This window comes from Vitis riparia, chromosome 2 (genome assembly GCF_004353265.1).
Source record: "Vitis riparia cultivar Riparia Gloire de Montpellier isolate 1030 chromosome 2, EGFV_Vit.rip_1.0, whole genome shotgun sequence".
NCBI lineage: Eukaryota > Viridiplantae > Streptophyta > Magnoliopsida > Vitales > Vitaceae > Vitis > Vitis riparia.
The window spans coordinates 12,658,424-12,686,278 of NC_048432.1; the positions used below are offsets into that span (position 1 = coordinate 12,658,424).

General features: G+C 38.2%; 1 protein-coding gene across 2 annotated transcripts in view; it reads left to right on the forward strand.

Annotated features, from left to right (window-relative positions):
• LOC117929459 overlaps window positions 1–27,855 on the forward strand; it is a 185,801-nt gene that overhangs the window by 62,005 nt on the left and 95,941 nt on the right. For both annotated transcript variants that reach the window (XM_034849741.1, XM_034849748.1), the window contains exons 22-31: window positions 6,442–6,597; window positions 6,686–6,760; window positions 6,846–7,334; window positions 7,416–7,751; window positions 7,855–7,986; window positions 14,879–14,992; window positions 15,066–15,250; window positions 15,393–15,501; window positions 15,832–15,975; window positions 16,082–16,372. In XM_034849741.1, coding sequence (XP_034705632.1) covers window positions 6,442–6,597; window positions 6,686–6,760; window positions 6,846–7,334; window positions 7,416–7,751; window positions 7,855–7,986; window positions 14,879–14,992; window positions 15,066–15,250; window positions 15,393–15,501; window positions 15,832–15,975; window positions 16,082–16,372 — 2,031 coding nt within the window. The remainder of the gene's footprint in view (window positions 1–6,441; window positions 6,598–6,685; window positions 6,761–6,845; window positions 7,335–7,415; window positions 7,752–7,854; window positions 7,987–14,878; window positions 14,993–15,065; window positions 15,251–15,392; window positions 15,502–15,831; window positions 15,976–16,081; window positions 16,373–27,855) is intronic.

Below are 27,855 nucleotides of genomic sequence, written 5' to 3' on the forward strand. Positions count from 1 at the left end.
ATTAATAAACAACTTTGGAAATAGCTGTTTCAAATATTGAAAATTGGGATGTCTTAACCTAAAATGCCATAACATTATTTCATTCTCACTAGTTACTAAAACAAATTCAGAACAAGTATCCTAAGCTTGTCTACCTAGTTTGATTCCATCTTCGAAGAAATAAAGTCTTTCACCTTCTCTATCACTGCCAATCATCTTCCCTGAGTTCAAATCTTGGAATTCACATCAAGATGAAAAAAAATTAGCTTGACACTTTAAATTAGAGGTTAATTTATTAACAGACAATAAATTGTAAGATAAATTAGGAACATGAAGAACATCATGGAGTGTAAGAAGTGAGGAAATTTTGATAGATCATTTTCTAGTACTAGTCGAAAATGATCCATTTGCTATTTTTATTTTTGTGTTACCTGGACATGGACTATAAGAAGAAAACAGATTTGAAGAACCAGTCATATGGTCGGTTGCACCAGAATCTATGATCCATGGGCAATTTAAATCAAGGCTAACAAGGGCTGTGGGAAGATGATTACCTTTTTGGGCTAAATAATAAGAAGAGGATTGATTTAAAGAGACCTTAGACTAAAAAAGTTTGTATAGATGCTTTATTTGATTCCTAGTAAAAGAAGATATTTCTAAGGAAGGTTGCTGCCCCTGTTTGTCGCTTTTAGCTTGGTAGGCATGACTCTCCTCATCAGGTTTCTTCTTCTAGTTTGATGGCTTACCGTGAATCTTCCGACAAGTATCATGAGTATGCTAGGGTTTCTTACAATGGTCACACAATGGTCTCTCACCCTTTTTAGAATTCCTTTTTTCTCCTTTTTATCAAACCCCTTAGTAACTGTTAAGAGAGAGATAGAAGAAAACCTTGATTCTCATTCATTGTGTCTACTTACAATTAAGAAAATATATATATACAAGGCTAGGAGTCCTAACTACCATACATGTGACCTATATTAAAAAGGAAAGATTGTACACTATAAATTCATTATATTCAACACTCCCCCTCAAGCTGGAGCATATACGTCATATGCACCAAGCTTGTTACAAATGTATTTAATCCTAGGACCTCTGAGAGATTTAGTGAAGATGTCTGCTAGTTGATCATTTGAATTAACAAAACTTGTAGCAACACATCCTGATGCGATCTTCTCTCTAATGAAGTGACAGTCAACTTCAATATGTTTGGTCCTTTCATGAAATACTGGATTGGATGCAATATGTAATGCAGCCTGGTTATCACAGATGAGTTTCATCTGTTCATCCTTTCCAAATCTCAACTCTCGAAGAAGATGTCTCAACCATATGAGTTCACATGTTGCCAAAGCCATAACTCGATACTTAGCTTCAGCACTAGATCTGGCCACTACATCTTGTTTCTTACTCTTCCAAGATATTAGATTGCCTCCAATAAAAACACAGTACCCTGAAGTGTAATGTCTATCTGTGGGTGAGCCAACCCAATCTGCATCTGTGTAACCAACAACCTGAGTATGACCTCTGTTCTCGTACAACACACCTTGGCCTGGTGTACTTTTGATATATCGAAGAATACGGATTACGGCATCCCAATGGCTATCACATGGTGACTGTAGGAATTGACTAACAACACTCACAGGAAAAGAAATGTCTGGACGAGTAATGGTGAGATAGATCAATTTACCTACGAGCCGTCGATATCTCCCAGTGTCTCCTAAAGGGTCCCCCTGTCCTGGTACAAGTTTGACATTCGGATCCATAGGTGTGTCTATCGGTTTATAGTCTAACATACCAGTTTCTTCCAGGATGTCTAAAGCATACTTCCTTTGGGAAAGGACCACATCGGAACTGGATTGAGCTATCTCAATTCCCAAGAAATACTTGAGTTTCCCCAAGTCTTTGGTCTGAAAGTGGGTAAAAAGATGTTGCTTTAGTTTCTGAATACCATCCTGACCACTGTTTGTAATGACGATGTCGTCCACATAAACAACCAGATAAATACACTGCCCCAAGGAGTTATGATGATATAAAACTGAATGGTCTGCTGTACTGCGAAGCATGCCAAACTCTTGAACAACAGAACTAAAACAGCCAAACCATGCTCGAGGAGATTGTTTCAAGCCATATAGAGAACGACGTAACCTGCACACTAAACCAGACTCCCCCTGAGCAACAAAACTAGGAGGTTGCTCCATATAAACTTCCTTAGCAAGATCACCATGAAGGAAGACATTTTTAATATCCAACTGATAAAGAGGCCAAGAACACATAGCTGCCATGGAGAGAAGCAAGCGGACAGAAGCAATCTTGGCAATAGGGGAGAATGTGTCACCATAATCAGAACCATAAACCTAAGTTCAACAGAGGCAAACCAAGAAAGATAATTTTCACTGCCAACCAATTTCTCCGAAGTAATCATAGGAGATCCATATATGACAGAGGAAAAAATGGAAGTTTTAGTAGCCATATTCACTTATCTGGAGAATGAAGTATATTTGGATCGAAGAGAGCCCTAATACGGCTTCAGATGCGGCTGAAGAAGGAAAAATCGAAGAATCGCCCGTGTGAGAGACCAAATGGAAAAGAAAAACAACCGTGGCACCACCGGAAAGGTAGAAGAACACTTCCCAAGGCACGTGCAGGGATTGGGGTTGAGAAAAAATAGTCGGAGGACATCGGAAAAACTGTTCGGAGGGCTGGTGGAGGCAAAAGAATCCCAAAAGAGGCACGTGCAGGGCTCGGATGGCAGAAACAGGTATGAAGGGTGGCTAGTCGGCGTCAGGCGAGGCTGGAGGAGGAAGCGCGTCGCCGGAAAGTGGCTCACGAGCCCTCACGCGCCGGTGCGTGAGATGCAATCGCCGGCCGGAAAAACGTGCGTGGCTGGCGCGTGGGTGGTTTTCTGGCTCCGGTGCTTTGGGAAAAATTGGAGATCTCCTCCAGGCGCTCCTTGCGGTGTGGGAAAACGACGTCGCCTTAAAAGTCGCCTGCGGTGAATGTTTTCTGACGACGATTCGACCGACCGGAAAGCTTTGGGGTCTGGGAAAGGTGACCGGAATGAAACACGGTGACAGGAAGGTTTCTCGGAATTGATGACACGGGGAAACTGGAAAGAATTAGGTTTTCTCCCTTGACTCTGATACCATGTTAAGAGAGAGAGAGAAGAAAACCTTGATTCTCATTCATTGTGTCTACTTACAATTAAGAAAATATATATATACAAGGATAGGAGTCCTAACTACCATACATGTGACCTATATTAAAAAGGAAAGATTGTACACTATAAATTCATTATATTCAATAGTAACAAGGGCAGAACTATCAAATTCTGTTCTAGCCCTTAGTGACTCAAGGTTCATCATAATGGATCTTCTAGCCGCTTCTCTTCTAGCTCTAATACCATATTAAGAAAGAAGAGATAGAGAAAATAGTATATCTTATTCTCCTTGACGATGATGAATATTTATATACAAATACACTTGAGTTTTACTATAGTTCGAACTCTATCACATACTTTAATTCTAACTCTATATTTTATTCTAATTCAAACTTCTAATAAATAGATGGATACCAATATTTAAATTAAGGATAAATAATATTCCTAGATTCTCGACACATTTTTATTTTTGTGATAAGATCCTTTCTATCTTCCTTATACTTGTTAGTTACTTCTAAGTTCTCAAGTACTTCGATGGGCGTGATTTTATTAGATTGGAGTTCTGTCTCTAGTGAAGTAGGAAGGGTGGAGAAGGCGCTTGTGGGTGGGAATCCTACATAGGTTGACTTAAGTTTATTTTATTGGATGCTCATATAGCAACTTGGGTAGATACTTAAAGGCAGAATCTGTTGGAATCATGTAGGCAAGGAGCAAGCCTTTTCCTTAGCTTGTTAGAGAGGGATTATCAATTGAGACAAAGTTGTTAGCATTGTTGAAAGGCTTGACTTGGGATACTTAAATAGATTTGATGATATTCTAGTGGAGGGTGAATTGGCTATAGTATTTTCATGGGTCCTTTGTGTAAAAAGAGGACGCCACAAGTGGGATAATTGGTTGTGCACAATTTTTTATTTTTTCAATAAAGTTGGAATATTCTTGTAGGTGGATTGTTTTTCTTTTTTTTGTCAACCTATTAATAGATTGGTTTGCTAAGTGAGTTCCTTCTTTGTTGGATTTTTTTGTAGGGAAGTAGTTTTGTCCTAAGTCTTTTTTGTTATATCATTTTACTAACTAATAGTCATGTAGAGACACTTACTTTTAGGTAGAGCTTTAAACATCCTGATAAAGTCGACTGGAAAGAATTTAAATGGCAAAAAATTGATGGATAAGGTTTGGAAAAAAAGTTCTTGGGGAGGAAAGGCTTGATGGAGCTGGGGACTAGATCTTGACATCAAATAGATATACATGAGTGAGGAGGGTTGGCAATTTCCAGGTCTAAAGTTATAATAGAAGTAGAAGCTCTAGGATGAGGAGGTAGCAAAGAAGTTCAGAACCATAAAGATAGAAAATTCTGTGTCTATCCCTAGAAACAACATAGATGCTAGGATATCGTATGTGAAGGGACTGATTCCTCACAATAGATTCTCTCAAGAGCAGATTTTTGAAGAATCTCCAATTGGAAGGTCAAACAAAATGATAGAAATTAAGGAAATCTTGTGGAGGTTCTCTAGGGAGAATGATGCTTTATGGCACAAGGTCATGTTGAATATTTATGGGTTAAACTCTAATGGATGAGATGTCGACTATGTTATTAGGTGGTCGCATAAATGCCCTTGGAAGGCTATTGCACAAACATCCTTAGATTTCTTTTGTTTCACTCATTATTCTATGGGAGATGGTACAAAAATCTGCTTCTAAGAGGATCTTTAGTTAGGTGATTAATCCCTTAGTGAGCAATTCCCAAACGTTTATAGAGTAATAAGGTTAAGAAACTCTGTTATTTCCTTAGTGCTAGTTTCCTCCTTCCCCTCTGTATCTTGAAACTTCATTTTCATTGTTACCTCTTAGAGTAAGAAATTGAGGAGCTAGCTTGTCTAATGTTAGCTTTAGTCCATTTCTATTTGTCACCCACTTTTCTTGACATGAGAGTTTGGTTCTTCTCATCATTGGGATTGTTCTCAATTTGCTTTTTTTTTCAATGCTATTTTTTCTTCAATCAATTCAGATCCTTTTATTCTTTCAATTTTTATTAAGAAAGTCAAAGCTCAACTAAAAGTGAAGGCCTTCGCATGGCTTGTGGCAAATAAGAAGATCAATACTAATGTATTGCTCCAATGGAAAAGATCATATAAAGTGCTTAACCCGGAATTGTGTGTTATGTGCAAGTGGAGTGGAGAGTCCACATATCATATTTTCTTACATTGCTTAGCAGCACTAGAGAATTTTGAACTCCTTATTTATACAAAACTAAGCCTTGAATATTCTTAAAAGCAATTTGAGACTTGTTTTATTTCTGTGGGCTTCTACTAGTGAAGCTTTGCAAGTAGATCTTTGAGCCTTATTATGCTAGATTGGAGCCTGGTTTGCAGAACCATGAGATTGACCAAGGAGTCACCTTGTGAATGGCAACTACCATCAATAGGTTTTGTCAAGCTAAATTTTGATGGATGTTCTTTGGGCAACCCAAGGCAGTTAGAGATTAGAGATTAGAGGGTTGAGTAGAGATCATTCTAGTAGAGTGTTGAGAGCCTTTTAGGCTAGGGTCTAGCCATTTAATAAAAGATTCTAGCTCTTGTGGAAGGGTTATTAATAGCGAAAACTTTGGGATTTTTCGATTTTTTATAGAAGGTGATTATGCTGTGATCATATCATTTGGGCGACTAAGAAACAGGATCATGGAAGTTTGATGTGTGGTTGTGCCAGATTATTAACATTTTTTCGGAGTTAGGATGTTCCTTCTCTTGGACTCTTTGCTTTGGCAATGATGTGGCAGATGCTTTAGCAAAAGGTGGAGCTAGACATATGGTTTCTTTTGTTGAAGATTTAATTCCTTTGCGAATTTTAATTAGATCTTACTTTTTGTGAATTCTTCTTTTCGTACGTGGGAAAGTAAGTTCCAGGAACCTATGTGGACATGATGCATCGATTGTCAGTAAATCATAACTCAGTGGTATCTTTTTCTTGATTCATTAAAATTATGCAAAGAAGAATATAACAAGAGACTACTAGTTCTCCTGTCCAATGCAACTTCACTCTAAAGTGCTCAGCCAGTGTGGTCTTGGACTCTTTCAAATCGCTCAAGAAAGAGAGACATAGTCTGCTTAAATTACTGAACTGGAATCTTAATAAAATTGCAGTTGTTTAATTACCCACAGCAGGGACTTTCTGCTGTATCGTATGATTGAGACCAAGGTCCCTTCAGTGTAGTTTTTAACTGCAGTACAGTTGCGAATTTCATGATTATTATGTTTTCTTAGTTATCTGTTCATTAGGTAACAAAAGATTATCTCACAGAAATTTACATGCAGGGTTCTGCGCCTATCACAAGTCTATCGGAAACTTCATCAGATCCTGAAGACTCAGACATTGACAACAATAATGTAATGGATATGTCAATGATAGAGAGTGTTTTTATCACTGGAGTTCTTGATGAACTAAAAGTCTGCTTTAATTATAATTCTCTGGTAAGCCTGGATTAATTCTAAGCCAATAGTTGTGCTTCAAAGAAGCTGCTGAGATATTTGACTAATGTGATTAATAAAATAATTGTAGCATGATCAAAATTACGTGAAGGTACTTCTAGCTGAAGAGAGCCGTTTATTTGAATTCCGAGCAATAGGTGGTCAGGTTAGATTGATAAGAACCATGTCACTGTTTATGCATGTTTTAGTGGTCTCTTGTTTTCTGGATCTCATTATATTCATGTAAACAGGTGGAGCTTTCAATTAGAGCAAATGACATGTTCATTGGAACCCTTCTGAAATCTTTGGAGATTGAAGATTTAGTTTGCGGCAAGGGAGTGTCTCAGCCTTGTTATCTGGCAAGATCATTCATCGGGAGCGTAGATGCGCCTTCATCATTTGAAGATGCTGGAAATCCAAGTTATGACAACAATGGTTTGACTCAAAATGAAGGAGATGATAAATTCTTTGAAGCACCAGAGGATCTGATTGATTTTGTTGATTGTCCAATGCAGTCTTCGGGGGGCAAACACCTAAGTTCTCAAAGTCAAAACTCATTTCCACCTGAAAAACCATTGTTAAAGCCCCCTAGTTTTAGTCGTGTTGCTGGTCTACTTCCTGCTGAGGCCCTTCAAACTAGGAGGAACATAGATCTTACTGACGCATTAGATAGTTTTGTGAAAGCTCAAATAATTATTTATGACCGGAACACTCCTTTGTATAATAATGTTGATAAGCAGGTGGGTAGTTTTCTTGTTTGAAATATTTCCCTTTATTTCATTATGTGGTAACCTAACTAGTTTTTCCCATGGTTGTTTCAGGTAATTGTGACACTTGCTACATTGTCATTTTTCTGTCGTAGACCAACGGTTCTTGCCATCATGGAATTTGTTGATGCTATTAACGCTAAAGATGAAGCTTGTGAATCTTTTAGTGACAATTCCCCTATTGTGCAAAGAGGAGTCTTGGAGGAGGAGATGGATAATAATCAATCGATGGTTGAGGAGCCTGTTGTCAAAGGTTTGCTAGGAAAGGGGAAATCCAGAATCATTTTCTATTTAACATTGAATATGGCTCGTGCTCAGATCCTGTTGATGAATGAAAATGAAACTAAGCTTGCTAGTCTGTCACAGGATAATCTGCTTACCGATATTAAGGTTCTCTTAGCATTTTCCTTTTTCTGATTTATACATCTAACTTTATATGTTCCATGAAATGTGATCCATATCTTGATGTGTACTTAATTTCTTTGTTTCAAAGGTGTTTCCATCATCTTTTAGTATAAAGGCAGCTCTCGGAAATCTAAGGATCAGTGATGACAGTCTTCATAGCAGCCATATTTATTTCTGGATTTGTGATATGAGAAATCCTGGGGGGAGTTCGTTTGTTGAGGTATTTTCCCCTTTTTTGATAGAAAATTTGTGTTATTTCCATTTAGTATGTCAGTTTTAGATTTGAGCAACTTTATTGGAACTGGGCAGATTTGATGGCAATTGGTTAGATTGACATGGTAATATCACAGGGTTCAACAAGTTTTATTCCTTTTTCACAGCTTCTTTTCATTAGACTTACAACAACTTTTGTTTCAGAAGTTAAAAAGCATTTGAATACAACATCAATTTTCATGTTCTCCATTATTAGTCACACTCTTAGAACATGTTTACATGGGAATGAGGAATGAGAATGAATATTTTGTTTCCTTTCCTATTTCTCCTTGAATTGGAATGAATTTGGTGATTCCAATTATTTTATTTGTATGCACCTAGGAATGTTAGGTTGGAATGATTAATTGTTTCCATTTCAATATTAGGTAACAATGAGAATGAGAATGTAAAATTTAATAAATTGATAATAATATCTGTACATATGGTTTAAAATAATTTTTTTAATTTTTATTTAAAAAAACTTCTCAAACTGTATCGTTTAAAATATATATATATTTTTTTATTTTGATTTTAAAAAAAATTCTTTGATATTTTTTTTAACTAAATAGTAAAAGCTTGTTTGGTCATATGATTTAAAAACAATGTTCTATTTTTGAAAACAAAAAATTAGTTTTAAAAATCTATAGCACTGTTTGGATGGTGTTCTCTACAAATAATTTTTAAATATAAAAAAGAATCGTTTTTGGGAACAAGTAAAAGTTGTTTTTATTGATTTTTTAAAATAAAAGGAAAATAAGATTTTTTTTTTAAGAATAATTAAGTGAGATATAAGTAATACTTTAAATTCTTTAATGAATGCTCTAATATTTAAGAATAATTTGGAATTCAAAAAATTGATTAATTAATTACGGATTAAATAAAAAGTTTTAGAATATTCTATCTGTAATTGAGTACTCAATGTATGTAATGAAAAACATGACTCATTTATACATTAAAGAAATAAACTTTATTTGTATTAAATTCATTTAAAATTAAATAGTATTAGTAATTATTAATTTTTAATTTTTTGTTATTTATTTTTAACAAAATAAATCAATTATTCTTTTGTGAAGATATTAATATTCATATTTTATAATATTTATAAGAAGTATAATTTATGATTTTATTATAATATTACTATTTATTTTTTAATTTATTTGTAATGATAAATTTTTTTTTTTTAATAAAACTTAAATTAAGTTCGGTTGATTTCTGTATGAATTGAATTTATAATTTTTTACAAAATCAAAATAAAAAATTATTTTTAAAAATACTTATCTAAACAAATTTTTGGTTTTTTATTTTTTGAAAAGTGATTTTAAAAACAACTTGCATTGAAGAATCAAAATACCGTTTATTAGAGATGAATCAAAATCCTACTTGTAAGTGAGATTTCATTTTCATTGGAATTATTTTTTTATTCCATTCTTATCGTCATTTGAGTTATCAAAACATGGAAATGAATGAGAAAAGGAATGAGATGTCTATTCCTACTCCTCATTCCTGCATACCAAACATGGCCTTGGTTTCTAGTTTAATAATGGTTGCGAACCATGGTTTTGTTTTGAACTTGGATTGGAGGTGGGTTAGGGGGGTTTGGTGGTTTTGGGGGAGTCAGTGGGTGTTGCTAGACACTAATATGTAATAATATTTCAAACTCCACATCCTAAAATTGTGACATATTTCTTAATTGAGCATTAATGCGTTCTCTACGTTGTTGGATGATGCTTTATCTCAAAAGCTATTTTGTCTAAATGAGTAGTAGCTGCAATAGTGCACATACTTGACAAGTCCATGCCAATATCCATATAAAGATATTCATACATATTGAGAGATACATGCACATTGAGAGAGAGAGAGAGCTCAAGATAGAGATTGAGGGAGTTCAAAAGGGGAGGAGGGAGTGAGGGCTAACCGATATAGTATCCATCAGACCAAAGGGTTAAGTGCTTTCTTGCTAACCCTGTTGTCGAAATCTTGAAAAGTGATACCTATCATACCCTTGATATCTGAAGGGTGACCTCGAGATACCTACTAAAGAAAAGCCATATGATATTGAATAATATAGAAAGGGATGATTGACAAATGTCTCTACTCACCATGGATAAGATGCATTTTTTTTTGCAATAATAGCTCTAAAAGATCTTCCATGTAGACAATGTTAATATTGACTTTTTCTTTGTGAGTAACTAACCAAACACAATGTCCTTTTTGAGAGGCTTTACAACTTTGGATTGATTTGCTAGAGGAACCCATGTACAACACTAATTATTGGGGAGTAATTCGAAAAACTTTCTAGGAGAAGATAAGGCATCTTTTATCTTATGTCTAACATCTTATGTCCAATGCAATAGTGAGAAGTGGACATTTCTAGAGAGAGGAAGGAGGATGAGAGCTCATGGTTTTCTAACCATTGAGGTTTCTATAGAAATCAAGGTTCTATGATGCAGAAATCAACCTTCCAACCATTTGTGGAAATTAGAAGGTTTAGATTGATGCCTTATTTCAGAGGAGAGTGGTAGTAATTTGGAGTGATCCTTCTGAGAAGAGGAAATATGAGAAGCGGTCTTTCACATAGACATGTAAAAGGTTTCAAATCCAGATGGCTTCGCACTTACACTTTTTCTGGATTGTTGGGACATCATTAAAGAGGATTTGTTAAAGGTTTTCTTGGAGTCTCATGACAATGGAGTCATCAATTAGAACACTAATGTCACTTTCATCATGGGATCCAAACCAATAGAATATTTGACTTTAGACCTATTAGTTTAGTGGCTAGCCTCCACAAAATCCTAGATAAGGTGTGGTCCCATTGTTTATGGGGGGTTTTGTAGGAGAGTGTTCATATTTCTTGGGGACCCTTGTTGAGGGGAGTCAAATTTTAGATGCAATTCTAGTGGTGATTAAAGTGGTGGATGAGAAAAGATGTTCTTGAGAAGAAGGAAGTGTCTTTAAAATTGATTTTGAAAAAATGGACAGTCATGTGAAATGAGATTTTTTGGATCATGTATTAGATTGGAAATGTTTTGGGCGGAGGTGGAGATCATGGATTCATGGGTGCATTTCATCAATCAATTTTGCAGTATAGATAAATGGGTGCGCTAAAGGATGGGTTAAGACATCTAGGGGCTTAAGGCAAGGCAACCCCCTCTCCCAATTTCTTTTTACCATTGTTATAGATGTGTTGACTATGTTGATGTTAAGATCAAAGGAGAGAGGAATCTTATAAGGCTTTTTGGTAGGTAGAAATAGAACAAGAGTGACACATTTACAGCTTGTTGATGACCCAATATTTTTCTCAAGAGCCAAAGAGGAGGATCGGTACAACCTTAAATTAATTTTGTTGGTTTTTAATAACTTTGTAGGCTCAAGGTGAATTTGAATAAGAGTACCCTATCGGGTATTATCATTAATTAGGCTCAAGTATGTGAGTTGGCTACTTTTTTAGAATGTAGGATGTTAGATTGACCCCTTTCTTACTTAGGCCTCCCTTTTAGGGAATCCTAAAGCAATATCCTTTTAAGATTCGGTTGTAGGGAGGATCTCACGCTGATTAGATGGTTAGAAGAAAGCTTACTTGACCTTAGGAGGCAAAATCACTTTTGTGCAATCATATTTGTCACTTATGCCCTTATACTTTCTTTGTTTAAAGCCTAGGTTATGGTGGCCTCCTGAATTGAGAGTTTGTAGAGAGATTTTATCTAGTTAGGGGTTGGGGATGGGTAGGGAGATCACTTTGTGGGTTGGAATAAGGTGTATAAGCCTAAGAGGGAAGGAGGGCTAGGCATTGGGAGTATATTTTTAAGGAATAGAGCCCTTCTAGGGAAGTGATTGTGGAGGTTCCTTAGGTAGATGATGCTTTATGGCACAATGTCATTTTGAGTTTATGGGTTAAAACTCTAATGGATAGAATGCTAACTGTGTTGTTAGATGGTCGCATAAATGCCCTTGAAAGGCTAGTGCACAAACATTATTAGATTTCTTTCATTTCAATTGTTATTCTATGGGAGATGGTACAAAAAAATGCTTTTGGAAGGATCTTTAGTTAGGTGATAAATCGCTTAGCAAGTAGTTCCTAAATGTCTATAGAGTAGTGAGGTTTTAACTTTGTTAGTTCATCAATGCTAGTTTCCTCCTTCTCTATATCTTAGAACTTAATTTTTATTATAATCTCTTAGAGCAAGAAGTTAAGGAGTTAACTTGTCTAATTTTAGCTTTATGTCACGGACTTAGTTTTTCACTAAGCTCGTGTGGCAGTTAGGCAAGTCAAGATGCTTGATCTTGCTAAGTCAGCCTTGCTCCCAATGCTTAGCTTGCTAGGCTAAGATGCTCACGACTCGAAAGCTTAAGAAGCTTAGTAGGCAACTCTTTAAAGAATGGAAGCTCTTATTAACTCAAGGAAGCCTTTACAAGTGCTTGGAAGCTCACTTGCTTGGTGCCTTGGCCAAATGAGGCCCTCACCTATTTATAAGCACCAATGGAACTCTCTGGAACCTTGGAGGGTTCCTTACAATTCAAGTATATTCTAGAATGTCCTACATCATTCTATGTACAAGCCTATGTACAAGAATACACAAGAGACCTCTGGAATTCTCTAGAAGGCTGTGGACTCTTCTCATGTCTTCCACCATAGTGTAGTGTTGTGTGGATTTCTCCAGACTTCTCTAGAACCTTCCACACTCTTCCTACTCTAGGTGTCTCCAGAAGTTTCCTGACTCTATATAAGCCCATGGGGAGGCTCATTTGAATCATCCTATGACATTTAGCTCATGTCTATTTTGTCACCCACTTTTCCTAACATGAGAGTTTGGTCCTTAACATCCTTAGGATCATTCTTGGTTAGCTTTTTTTGAAGCTATTTATGCTTCGACTAATCCGATTCCTTTTATTCCTACAAATTTTATTTGGAAATCCAAAGCTCCACCAAAAGTGAAGGCCTTTACATGGCTTGTGGCAAATAAGAAGGTCAATACTAATGGCTTGCAGGGTTGGTTTTATGATTTCAGAAAATCCACCAAGACTTTCTTTTGGTTGGGATATGAGGGGATGCAAACAAGATAGTTTGATATAGTGGAATCAAGTTTGTAGGCTGAAACATGAAGAGAAATTGGAGCTTATGATGGTCTATGGAGAATAGAGCTTTTGTGGGTAAGTTGCTCTAAGAGGTTTCTATGGGAAGTGACTCGTTATGTACTTATAAGCCTATATAGTTTACACTCTTAGAGCAAGAAATTAAGGAGTTAGCTTGTTTGATGTTAGCTTTAGATTGTGTCTATTTGTCACCCACTTTTCTTGATATGAGAGTTTGCTCCTTGACATCCTTGGATCGTTCTTAGTTAGGTTTTTTTAAAGCTATTTATGCTTCGACCAATTCAGTTCCTTTTATTCCTACAAATTTTATTTGGAAATCCAAAGCTCCACCAAAAGTGAAGGCCTTTGCATGATTTGTGGCAAATAAGGTCAATACTAATGGTTTGTAGGGTTGGTTTAAAATCCACCAAGACTTTCTTTTGGTTGGGGTATGAGTGGAATCAAGTTTGTAGGCTGAAACATGAAGAGGAGTTGGAGCTTATGATGGTCTATGGAGAATAGAGCTTTTGTGGGTAAGTTGCTCTAGAGGTTCTTATGGGAAGTGACTTGTTATGTGCTTATAAACCTATATAGTTTACACTCCAATAGATAAGATGGTAACATTGTATTTGGGTGGATTGGCTGCTTCCTGGAATGTTTCCTAGCTATTTTCTGATTTCTCTTGTTGTATTTGTGTCTTGGTTTAGGATTGTTCAAAATCTGTTTCCCAGAGGAACTACATTTGTCAGATCAGCCCCGCCCTTTGGCTTTAATTTTTTAACCTATAACTTGTCTATTGATGTCCCCATCTTTCATGTTCTGGATAGTTTTTCTTGAAAAGTTGCATTTAAAAAGACAATCATTTTCAATGGTTTTAAAGGTAATTCAAATGGTAAAGCTTTATGTGAGGGTTGGCACTTGCCATCCTGTGGGTGATTTGGCTGGAAAGAAATGTTAGGTTTTTGAGGATAGGTGGATGTTCAATGGATCATTGTGGGTAGTTATTCATCACCTGAACTCTTTGAGGGTAGAGTAGAAGCTCCAGGAACTAAAAGTTGCTTTTAGTTGGTTGCTTTTTGGGGAACCTGGGATGGATCAAGATTGGTGGCACATTCAGAAATCAATGTTGCAGAATAGTAAAGAGTTTTCTTCAAGCTGGCTTGAGTTGAGTAAGCCATTGTGCTGAGATATTGGTTCTGTTCGAAGGTTTGATTAAGGTAAACTATTGGGGATTTTTAAGTTCTTAATGGAAGGTGTCTCAAGCATTGTTCTTTCTGAGATATCTTAGTGGGCAATATGGCATTGAAAATTGATGGTTGGTTGTGCAAAACTTTTGGTCTTCCTGGGGTTTGGGTTACTAGATCAGTTAACTACACAGTGATCAGTTGGCCATGTGAGGTGCTATACTATTAGAGGCTTTTGTTAGGGAATTTATGTCTCCCATAGTTGAGGATTCTTTGGATTTTTGCATTCTGTTTTTCTACTATTCTTGTGATGTACTTCTCTTTGTAGCTTTTGACTTGAAGAGTAGCTCATCCTTCCTTGTATCCTTGATTCATTTTTAATGAATTGTTTTTTTCCAACCAAAAAAGGAAGCAGCAGGTCTATGAAGCATTTAATAGAACTGTGTTCATGATTGGCAAGGTTCCAGATATGCAGTTTGTTTTGAAGTCTAGCTTCGTTTTTAATTGTATCGTGCACCCTGTTAGTGTTAAATTTGATCTATGAACTGCATTTACCTACAGCTACGATGGGTATTTTACAAAAATTCTTACTGATGAACAATGCAGTTGGTCTTTAGTTCATTCAGTGCTGATGATGAAGATTATGAGGGTTATGATTATAGCCTATTTGGACAGCTTTCAGAAGTGCGTCTTGTCTATTTGAATCGTTTTGTCCAGGAGGTAAGTTTACTCCCAGGTCCTTGATTTTCTTCCGTCTTTTTCAGTTTCTTATGTCTGTAAAATTGATATACAGGTTGTTAGTTACTTTGTGGGTCTTGTTCCCAACAATTCAAAGGGTGTCGTGAAATTAAGAGATCAAGTAACAAATTCAGAGAAGTGGTTTACTACAAGTGAGATTGAAGGTTCACCCGCTGTGAAGTTGGATCTTTCACTTAGAAAGCCTATAATATTAATGCCTCGGAGAACAGACAGCCTTGAGTAAGTTTATGGTGGTATATAAGATTAATATACATTCCTTTAATCTTGAAAATCATCTTCTTCTATGGTGGTTCATTTTCCCTTTTACTAGAGTGATAATTAAATTAAATATTTGATGACCATCTAATTTTCCTTGTTGCAGTTACTTGAAGCTTGATGTCGTTCATATAACCATCCAGAACACCTTTCAATGGTTTCATGGCAGTAAAAACGAAATTAATGCTGTTCATTTGGAAATTTTGACAGTTCTGGTGAGGTTCATATCATAACAAGCTTTGCTAATGCTACATTGGACTATTGATTCTAAGGCAAAGGTTTAGCATATGGTTTGACCCACTAAGAGCTGGTCTTCTGAAAAATAAAATAAAACCTAGTCAATCTTTGCACTAAATTTCAGTTCTTGGAAATGTTCTTTCTTATATTAGCACTAGAACTTTCTAATGCTGTGTTGTAGGCAATAGCATAATTGATCATATTGAACTCTGGCATAACTTTTATGTTTTGTTGATTCTTTTGAATATTTTGAAGGATTTCATCCTATGCACTATACATACTGGTAATCTTCCTGTTGTGATTTGTAGGTTGAGGACATCAATTTAAATGTTGGTACTGGCAAAGAATTAGGTGAAAGTATAATACAAGATGTGAAAGGGGTTTCTGTTGTGATCCGGAGGTCTCTTCGAGACCTGTTGCATCAGATACCAAGTACTGAAGCTGTCATTAAGGTAATCAACTGCATCTTCATTGTGCAAGTGTGTCATGCCAAACATTTTTTATCACCTGAGGACCAGTTATATATTTGTTTTTTGACATCCTTAATTGCATCTTCAGATAGAGGAACTGAAAGCTGCTCTATCAAACAGAGAATACCAGATAATTACTGAATGTGCATCGTCTAATGTCTCGGAGACCCCAAATATTGTGCCCCCACTGAATAATGATTCTGTGACACCTTCAGTTGATGCAGCTGAACCTCTAGCTTCTCAGGATCCTGATGCTGCTGAAAATGGAACTCAAAATGGAGAGAGCTGGATTGCTTTGAAAGTTTCTGTCTTTGTTAATCTCGTTGAGTTATGCTTACATGCAGGGATAGCAAGAGATACATCTCTGGCCACTCTGCAGGTATTCACCTGTTGTAGGTTTTTTCCTTGCTAGGGCATTATTGAAGATTTGCTCCCCAATGAAAATCCTGTCTGGCTGTTTTCCTTTCCTCCTCATTTTTATTCTATGTTTCTCATGGTATTGGTTGGCATTATATATAGTTGTTGATACCCATATACAAATTATGTGATATCATATGATTATGGATGGCCATATGTAGTTATAGGAGAAGATACAAGCCAGCTAAGCTGATTATTAGGATTGTGGGGATTGGGGTTTAAAATGATCCGTCAATTGTGGGGCTTGAAGGAAGATTATCAATTGGAATTTACAAGGTTTGGGGTCTGAAAACAAAAGAAGGGTGGTCAAAGAAAAAATGTGTATTGCAAAAGAGGCACTAAAGAAGCAACTCAAATAGATACAGAGAAGAACAACTCACCCCCTTACAAAAGAACCCAAACCACTAGGAAAGCACAAAAAAACCCCCTCCCTTATCGAATACACACCCATTCAATAAAATCTATTAAGGTCAAAGGCCCATCTTTTATCCACAATTTGGTTTCCGACCAAAGTAAATACAAAAAAGAAATTTTCAGCTTTTGGATGGACAGCACACCGTCCTTAAAAGCCATTGAATTCCTAGTCTTCTAGATAACCCAAAACAAGCATAACGGCCCTAAAAGCCACGCCACCTTCCTCTTCTTGCCCACAAAAGAGCCTCTCTAACCCATAAGAGTTTCCTTCACCGAATGTGGAAAAACCCAAGGAACTCCAAAGAAAGAGAGGAGCAAAGTCCACACCTCCCTTGTTCTTTCACAATGTAGGAGAAGGTGGTCAATCGACTCCCCACACTTTTGACAAAGAAAACACCTATTAGCCAAAACCCAACCCCTTTTTTGCAACTGATCCAAAGTCAAAACTCTACCCCACGAAGCCTCCCATGCAAAGAAGCTAATCTTGGGCTGAGCACAAGACCTCCAAATAATCTTTGAAGGGAACAAAGCTGAAGAAGCCGGCTGCATAGCCTTATACAAGGACTTTACCAAAAAAACCCCGTCCTTTGATTTCACCCAACTCACTCTGTCCTCCTCATCCACCCTCACCATCTTCCCTTCCAAATAACATAGTAACCTTCCCACTTCTTCCAACTCCCAATCATTAAACGGCCTATTGAAAGTAGGAGTCCAACTTCCCCTCCTATCCCCCTCGGCTGTCCAAACTTCATTCACCCAAGCCTCTTTTGATGTTGCTAATGCAAAAAGAGACGGGAAAACCTCACTTAAAGGGCTGGTACCACACCGCTTATCTTTCCAAAACCTCACATTCTTTCCATCCCCCACCTCGAAGCCAAAAAAAGGGGTTACAAGCTGTCCCACCTTATTTATAGCTTTTCACAAACCAACTCCATAAGCCTCCCTTGTCTCACTAGATCTCCATCCTCCAATTTCCTCCCCGTACTTCCTTCTGATCACCTGATTCCAAAGAGCCTTGTCACTAGAGTCTTGTGGCCCACACAACTTATCCCTCCCTTTTAAAGCCCATTCCATGTGGGCTTGAGTGACTACAAACGTGGACTTACACTGATCAGTCCTCATACCCCCTTCACTTAAGCCCACCACTCCTTTCCCTTTTCCACCTTTCTTCTTCCCCAAAGCTGAAAAAGTTTCAGCTGTACCAGCCGCCCCGTCACCATCAAGCTTTTCTTCCCCTCCAGCTTTTCTGACTGAATCTGGCCCCATCTCCTCTGCAGCACGCCACATTTCCTTTCCTTTGCTACTGCTACTCTCCGCGCGTGAACCCACTTCCCTATCATCCCTTGCCTTCTCCTTCTCTCCCCCCTTCATCTTCTTCATAGGCACCACCTTAGATAACCATGGCAGCCTCTCCCACCAAAGCTGTAATGCATAGCAGTAATCATCAACCGCTAAATGTAAAGTTCCCGGAAAAAAATTCCCCTTGTTCTTCACCAAAATTCTAACCCACTAGAGCTGAGAAATATTCTTTGTTTCTCCATCCACCTCAACAAAGCCTCCACAACAATCTCCTATTCTCTTTAAAATTTCTTCACTCCAGCAGTGAAACGGGAGTCCCACCACTCTTACCTAAACCTCTTTTGTTTGGCTTCCTACCTTTAAGCAACCTGCCTCCACACTCCATCTCTCTAAATGCAACACTTTGTCCTTATATCTTCGTGTCTTCTTCATCTTCGAACTCCAGCATCATGAGAGGTCCTCCCATACTCAGCATTCTCAGTTCTTTTCTTAAGTTCCAAACGTCCTCTCCCCATTTTTTAAACGTCTGCAACTCCCCCACTGACCCGGTCCCCCATCTACCTACAAGGCACCTGCCCAATCCCTTCTCCCTGTTCCTTAATACTCTCCCTCCAACTTGAAGCCACAAAGCATCTCCTTGCTTTCCAGCCGGCTCCTTGGTCACATCCGCATAAGACTTCTTCCCACCCATCGCCTTCTTTTCATTGCAACTTTCTTCCTTATTTTCTATTAACACCCCTTCCGATTTTGACTCACCTCTCGAGGCTTCTTTCTCCTTTACTTCCTGTTGCGTTGCTACCCCTAAATCCCGTAGTTTCTCAACAAACAAAGCCCATCCTCCTGGTATACCCTTACCTTCGGGGACCACTAAACAAAACCTCTTAGACTCCACATCAATAACAGAACAGAGAATGTATCTTCCCGTCCCATTTTCGCGTCTTTCCACTTTAAACTTTCTACCCTCTTCCTCCCACACTTTTGCTAACCTTCCTTTCCTTTCCTTCTTGCAACATTCTTCAAGCCCTTCTAGAAAATTTCTCAAACTTGTCACCCCAAATCTGATCCAGGAAGATAAACCTCTGCTCCTTTCCATTATGGTGCCTCGTATCTTCCCTCTGGCTTCCTCTACTGAAACCTCAAACGACTTCGACTCAATCGCAAACCACCTCTTTCCCCTCTCATCTCATTCCCAGAATAGGATAGAAAATCACTATTCTTTTAATGAAGCTCCATGTATAGTGATGCTCCAAGAAACAAAGAAAGAAGAGTGTTATAGGAGATTTGTGGGTAGTGTGTGGACAGTAAGAAACAGGGAGTCAGTGACCCACTCGCTTGTTAGGCTTCTGGTGGTGTTTCGATATCTAGAATGCCAATTTTTTTTTTCTTTTACCTTTTTTTATTTTTATTTTTATTTTTATTTTTTATTTTTATCAAAAAAAAAATATATTTATTAAATGAGAAAAGAAACATGAGAAGGATGAGGAATGCTCCCCATAAAGTACAAGTCTAATCAAAAGAACCAAGTAAACCTCCATTAACCAAGGAAAGCTATACAAAAGGTACGAAAGGCCGCTTGATCGAAAGAATTAAGTAAACCTCCACTAACCAAGAAGGGTTATACAAAAGGAACAAAAGGACTATGCAAGTAAAACAATCCTGATCTTATAAACCCAACCCTAGGGTGTACATAACGGAAGCCAACTAAGCGGATTACACTCAAAGGATAGGGTTTAAAAATGTCTGAACAGTAAGCCCAAAAGGAAACATAAAAATGAAACTGATCCCACATCATCTCCGACGTCTTCCAAATGTCCTAAAAAATCCTAGCATTCCTCTCTCTCCACACAATCCACAATAGAGAAAGACACACGATCCTTCAAAGAGTCTTACCTCTGATAGAATTCCCAAAACACTTGAAAGAAATCACCAACATATCGCAAATACTGCTAGGTTGAACCCACTCCATCCCTGCCTGTGAAAAAATTCTATGCCACAATCCCAAAGTAATTGGATAATGCAAGAAGAGATGATCAATTGTCCCTTTGCTCCTCCTATAAATGATGCACTAGTCAGGGTTAAGGGTTTTGAAAGGCCTTCTCAACTGTAACATGTCATTGGTATTTACCTTTTTATGTGTCACTAACCAAGCAAAGGCGCCCTGACATTGGAAGGGACTTTTGATTCCACAAAAAATTAGTTAGGTAGAAAGGAACAGAATTTGAGACAATGGATAAGGCTGAAAAAAATGATTTAAATGAGAAAATTCCCGAAAAGGACAGTATCCAAGCTTTTGCATTTGGAACTGAAGGAGTTAGATGAACAAGGGAAAGTAAGGATTTTAATCTTTCAAGATCCACAATCTCCTTATCAGTTAGATTGCATTTGAAGACTAGATCCCAAGACAATGAAATGTTATTATCCAAAATGGCTGAAATAGGACGAGTTTTAGTAGTAGTGATTTTGAAAAGTCTTGGAAATTGTAAACAAAGAGGTTAGTCCCCCCACCATAGATCTTGCCAAAAACGAATTCTGGTCCCATCACCTACCACACGGCGAATGCGTGTAGAAAACACTTAAAAAATATGAGTAGTGACCTTCTAGGGGCAACAATGTAACCATCTGATTATATTGTTGGCGTCCTATCCATTAGGATGTGTCCCATAGATCCTCAAGATAACTTGATGCCAAAGGGCTGAACTTTTCTTAGGGTACCTCCAAAGTCACTTCCCTTATAAAGCTTTGTTCCTCAAAGAGATTTTCCCAAACCCTAACCTGCTAGACTCCTTAAGCTTACAGACCATGTCCTAACTAACCAAATGATTTTTTTTGCCCTCTCCAGGACCTGACCATAGAAAATCTTTTTGTAAATTTTTAATCCTCAAAGCTATTGAAGCTGGAACCTTGAAAAGAGAAAGAAAATAGCTTGGGATGTGCGACAAACAAGACTGAATTAAGGTGATTCTACTTCCTAATGACAAAAAGGTTTTTTTTCTGTCCATCCAATCTCGTAGACTTTATCTAGCACTGGATCCCAAAATGAAAGTGAATTTGGGTTCTTCTTAAAGGGAGACCCTAGTACATTAAAGACGAATCAGAAACTACATACTCCAGCAAAGAAGCCAACCTTGCGGTTTGGTCTTGACTAATGTTGATTCTTGAGAAAGTACTCCTATTTAGATTGATCCTTAGCCTTGATAATCGCCCAAACACCAACAAAATTAGCTTGAGAGAATGCAATTCTTCAAAGGATGCTGTAGAAAAAAGGATGGTGTCGTCCGCAAATTGTAAATAAGCACCTCGGTCCTATTTTTGCCCACTAGAAACCCCTTGAATAAACCTCTTTCTTCTGCTCTCACAATCAATTTGGTTAAAACATCAGTCACCAAGGTGAAGAGAAAAAGGGAAAAGAGATCTCCTAGTCTTAGGCCTTTGTATACCTCAACCCACCCCTTAGTGTTTCCATTTACTAAGATTGCAAATGTCGTCGAAGACAAGCATCCCCTCATTCAGGACCTCCATCTTGAACTAAGCCATTTTCTTTCAAGTACATGGTTTAAAAAATCCTAATCAATGTGATCATAGACCTTTTCAAAATCAATTTTGAAGACTACCCCTTCCTCTCTTGATCTCCTTTTCTCATCCAGTAACTCATTAGCAATCAAGACAACATCCATAATCTGCTTCTCCTCAACAAAAATACCTTGTGTTAAAAAGATGGTGTCTTGGAGGACTTTACACAACTGCCCTGAAAGAACTTTGGCTATAATTTTGTACAAACTAGTAACCAAACTAATGAGTCTATAATTTGAGATCCTGCTTGTTTGACTATTTTTTGGCACTAGAGCAATGAAGGTAGAATTTATGCTTTGATTGATTATTCCATTGTTGTGAAACTCTAAGAACACTTTTAAAAGATCATCCTTAATTGTCTCCCAACACGCTTGATATAAAGTAATTGTGGAACCATCTGGTCTAGGGGCCTTTTCCTTATTTAATTGCCACACAACATTGTGAATCTCCTCTTCCGAAAAAAGGCGATCCAACCACTCAACACTCTTTGCTAAAATAGGAGACCAATCCAAACCTTCAATTCTCCAAGAACCATCTAAAGGCTTGGCAAATAACTTCCCAAAATGGTGCTTAATCTCCTCTAAAATGCTCTCAATGTTATCTAAGATTACACCATCTTTTGTCACCAAGGATTTAATTAACTTCCTTTTCCGCTTACCATTGGATGAAAAATTCCCTTCTTGTTCCTTCTCATCCTAACCCACTATGTCCGAAACAATATTTTTCTTTTTTTCTTTTAAGTCTCCAAAAGACAACTTATTCTACTCTTTCAATTTTGACTTGACAAACTGTAGCTTTTTCATGAATTTGTGACCTTCCCACCCTTCAAACTGGCACTCATTCCACCAACTACCTAAAATATCCTTGAAATCTAAGTGAATTAGTGACATGTTTTCAAATCCTAAAGGTGTCAGCCCCCACTTAAAAGGATTGGTATCTAACACAAATGAACAATGATCCGACGTCAATCTGGGGAGAGCTTCTTGGGTGTATTGAGGGAAATCTTGCTCCCATTCTCTAGAAAATAAGAATCTGTCTAATTTTTTTGGAAACAAGGTTTTCTTGCAAATTAGTCCAAGTGAATGATGCATTCCTCAGAGACGGATCAATTAATTCACATTCTCTTATAAGATCATCAAAATCCTTCATGCTTAGGGTTAACCTGTAGCCTCCTAACTTTTTTGAAATTCTTCTAATGACATTAAAATCCCCACCAACACACCATTTCAGAAAAGGTAAGCCTAAAAGATCTTGAAGCTCCAACCAAAAAACCTTTCTAAAGTGTGACGAGCTAAGACCATAGACCGAAGAAAGCTAGAACAACCCTTCTTCCCCTGACTCCAACTTGATTATTATAGAGGAAGATCCTAAAACAACCTCTAAGCGCTTAAACCTCAAAACATCCCAAAAGATTACCACTTCTTTTGAAGCCCCGCTAGTTGGAAGAACTGCCCATTGTTTGTTTCTGACTTTCTACACACTACCCACAAACCTCCTATCACAAGACTCCCTCTTTGTTTCTTGCAACAGGACAACATCTGGATTTTCAAGACAAAGAAAATCCTTTATTACCCTTCTTTTCTTAATGGAACCGAGACCTTTGGTATTCTAACTAATAATTTTAATAAAAATTGAAAAAAAACCCCGAAGACAACAAAAAACCCAGAAAACTAAAGAAGGTTAGTGGTGTCGGAAGAGGTTATGTTCTTCCTTCTAGAATACACCTTTTTCACCGAGCAGCCATTGCTTTTAGCAGACTGAACTCCATTCTCATTGAATTTGACAATTTTGACATTCAAAGTACCCAAAACCGACTTAATGGAAGCCATTTTTGAAGGAAAGATGCCTTCAATATGGAAATCCTCCAACTGAGCAAGACCCGACTCTCGAGACAAACACCTCATAGGGGAAGAAGCTCCACTAGGGTTGGTTTGTGATAACCTGAGAGAAGAATTGCCCTCTAACTCTTGGCTGGTCTTGACTACTGGGGACACCACACCTTTGGGACTAGAACAAAACCTAAAAGAACTAGAAAGTAACTTATTAACCCTTGAAGGATTAGTTGACGTAGAGACGGAACAGTAGAAAGACCTAAAAAGGAGGGTCAAAGAAGGCATAGGATGACTATGGGATTGGAGAGAAGTAGCAGGGGAGAAAGGAGAAGAAGGCAACTCGAAAGGCCCCTCTAAAAACCAGCCTTTAGCTAAGGAAAGTGGAGTAGAAGACTGTACTTGGATATGACACCCGCGGTGTTAAGACCCATCTCTGAACTCAGCCCCATCTGGACCATTCCCCAAGCTTAACACAAAAGGGCTTGAAGCTCCCTCAGCCTCCTCGATCGGCCCTTGAAGATTTGATAGCCTTGCTGCCTTCTTTAGAGGAAAGCTCTGGTTCTATCTTCCCAAAAAAATCTCAGCCTTCGACGAAAGCTTCCACTCTTGAAAACGAAAATCTCTGTTCGCTATAACATTCCTAGGCAAGAGGCTTAGCAGATTCTCAAAAGCAGACGGCAGAGGCAAGGTTCTTGCCCGACTGTTACCTAACTTCCTACTTGGACTATGGTGGGATCTCGACGCACAGAAAAAAGAACTGATGTTCTTTGAGAGAACTTCCTTGGACCTGTTGTCCACCACAACCTTCAGCACTTTGGAAACATTGCAACTTAGTCTTCTAACTTTAGGGTCATCCAAATGGGCTTGCTCTTCAGAGGGGAGGGAAAACAACTCAAAGTCATTACTGCAATGTGGGCCTTCTCTGAAGTGGGCCTTGCCATCTCTGGGCCAGCCATCAATTAGCTTTGGTCCATTAACTAGGTGACCTTTGGAAAGGCCTGGGCTTTCTTTCTCAACTGGGCCTGATTCTCTTCCTGTGTTGGCCTCCCTTTCCTTTAAAACATTCCCCTGCGGAACAAGCCCATTTGAATTTGAAATAATGTTAAGAGACTAGAGAGAGTGGGTGGTAGTTGTTCCCCAAAACTGTCTTAGCCTTGCCATGTGTCCTCAAAGCCTAGGAAGGGCCCTGCACCATGCCATTTCCCACTGAAGTCGACTCGCTTCTGCAGCAAGTTAACTCGGGCTTTCTTTGTACATCTTCTTCTTCTCCTCTGATGACTAAGACTGCAACTGTAAAGACCTTGACACCACCTATCACCTCCAACAGTGTCGGCAACACCACGTTTGGATTCATTTCCATCTTCACTTTAACCTTTGTTTGATAAATCAATAAGCTTTAAAGTATCTCGATCCACCTTTGTCATCTTTTCCCAATTCTTCAAAATGAACCGTAACTGGTTTTCATTCCACAAATGGAATGGGAGACCCCACAACTCTATACAACCTCTCCTGAATTTCCAAGAACCACTATATTTTCTCTTGTAACCATTTCCGCAACCGATCCACCTTTGTCACCTTCTCCAAATTCTTCAAAATGAACCATAACTGGTTTTCATTTCACAAATGGAATGGGAGACCCTGCAACTCTATACAACCTCTCCTGAATTTTCCAAGAACCACTATATTTTCTCTTGGCAACCATTTCCGCAACCTAACAACCACTCCTCTTGAAACCAACCTTCCTCGCGCTTGAAGCCACTCCACTCTTTCAACTGAATCCACGAAGGAGACACCTTTGAAAGCTGAAAAAGGGTTTATGGAAGTCATTCCCCTCACCCCCATCATTCTTGCAAGAGCCTTACCCATAGCACCCCAATCTTGAACCAAAACTTGGCCTTCACAAATCACAGCCTTAGCCCACTTTCCAACCGGTAAGAGAGCTCCTTTCCTTGGACCCTCCTCGTCAACCACTCTTGCATAAGACTTGTCTCCAGAGCACCCTTCCAACCCTGCTTTGTTCTTCACCTTTGCTTCCACCTCCTCTGTTCTAGTGACAGAACGAAAAGGGCTCTCCGACACAGAGAAGATCGACTTCCTTAGGACTTCCCATCCTCTAGCTTTGACAACTTAAGGAACAATCAGAGAAGAATTTTTTCTGTTTGTAATGAACTCTGAAATTCTAATGAATCTTTCCTTGCTATTGAAACAGATTTCTGCTAAATGCATTCTTGATCTACCCCTGAACTTTCAAATGAAACCCCAAGATTCCGACAACTCCATAGCCTTCTTCAACTGTTCTAAAATCCAAACGATTTCCATCTCTTCAAAAGCCACTGAGAAAGCATGCCCTTGAACCTTCTCCGTAACTGAAATCCAAGGACCCACATGGATGCCTTCAAACCTAATCTCGAAAACCTTTTTCTCCACTTCAAAGCGCTCCTCCATTTTCTCTCAGTTGACTTTTATGAATGCCAGGAAATTTAACTGCTCTTAATTGGCCATGGGTCCCTTCTCCATTTCAGTAGAACTTCCTCAAGATAGAGAAGGTTTTTTGGTGGTCTCAGTTTGTGGTCCTAACAATCTTACACCTAGAAAGGGAATTTTTTTATTATTTAATTTTTGAGTATAGATATCAGATCTTATTGGGTTGAGTTTCTCAAAACCGTTTGTTGAGGAGGCTTTTAAGGAAAATTCTGTTAGCTTTATATAGATTGTTAGTTCATTTCCTAATAGCTTAATTTTTACCTGGTAGTTTGTTATGGTATTAGTTCCTGTAGGTTTCAGGTTCGGACCTTTTTGTCTGTTTCTTCATTTGTTTGTTAATGTAACATCATTGGTAAATTCCCTAATAGCTTAGGTTTGTAGGACAAGGGGTAATTTACCAAAATATAGTTGGAAAAAAGAGTTTTCAACAAATAAAAAGAGGGTCATTTTCAGAAGATATGGGAAAATAACATTGGAAATCTGGGATTCGCCATCTCGTGGCAGAGGGAGATTCAGGATAGTTCTTTCTTGGGTGGCAAATGGATGGAGATGATCATGGAGAAACAGTATCGAATGCAAAGGAACTTGAACCTTGTGAGATTTTTTGGCTGTTTTTTCCTTTGGAAGCCTAGGTCAATAAGTCAACAACCCCCATAAGTTGAAGAAGATTCGGTATCTATTACTGGAATTGGGTTTTTTGCCTCCATGAGTTGGGCATTGATTCTATTGTTTTTGTTTTTGGTTTGGACGCATGGGTGGCTTCTTGAGGTCCTTTCATTTCCTTTTAGCTTTCTTGTATCCTTATACATGTACCTTTTCATCTCCTTTTTAACGGATCCCATCCTTCATGTACATCCTTCTTAATACTAAGTCTTTTTCCAGTATAAGAGAATGATTTGTTAAGACATCAAGTTTTCTGTTGAAAGCAAGGTATTTTTTCTTACTCCCTTTGTATAAAATTTAAAATATTTTACTTCTGTGAGCCCCATTCCTGCAGCTTTGAGAAAATATTGTTTCTTTTTCTGCCAATTTCACTAAAAAAGTGCTTCTCGATTATATATATTTTTTTAATTCCAAATTTTGGACTCCCCCAAAGGAGAAGGATCGAAAAGTCTAGATTTAGCACTTATTTGCTTCTGGCCATACTGCATATGGAGGTTGGAATCATGTGTCCTAACAGCTATCACCCAAGATTTCCATCTAAGTCTGATTCCCTTCTACTGAAAATGTGACTGCCCTACATATGTGTACCAAGGCATGTTGGTCTGACAAATCTGTTCTACCTGAGAACCGAAAAAATGGTAAGGAGCGTGAAGGTACATGTGGAGAGGAAGACTTTCTGGGTTAGGGCAGAGGATGAGGTCGGAGGAATTTGGTGTTCGATAGCAGAGTACAACAGAGGCTCTGTTTTTGTCTTAGGTTTTGAGAAGGAGGAGGTTAGTTGGTTGGTAGAACAGCTAACAAAGGCCATTGAGATGAAGATTTGTATGGGACTCAATAGAAAATTTAGAGGAAAAACCAGAGTACATCTTCTGGAGGTTTGTTTCAATGTTCATGGCAGGTTTATAAGATTATCAGAGTTCGCCTCTAATAGGAAGTCAACCTTTCTGGTAATACCTGAGGGAGATAATGGCAGGGGATGGGAACTTTTAAAGTCTGCGTTGAACTCAATGTTGGTGGTCCCCTCTTCGAGTTTTGTTGAAAAGGGAAGGCAGAGCAGGGAAGGAAGGATATTGCACAAAAATGCGGGTCCCCTGCAACGGTCCTATGCGAAGGTTGTTAGAGACGAAGGCCCGAGGAAGGGCGGCCTCGTTCCAGTTAGGAGATGGGCGAGGGCTGTGGTGTG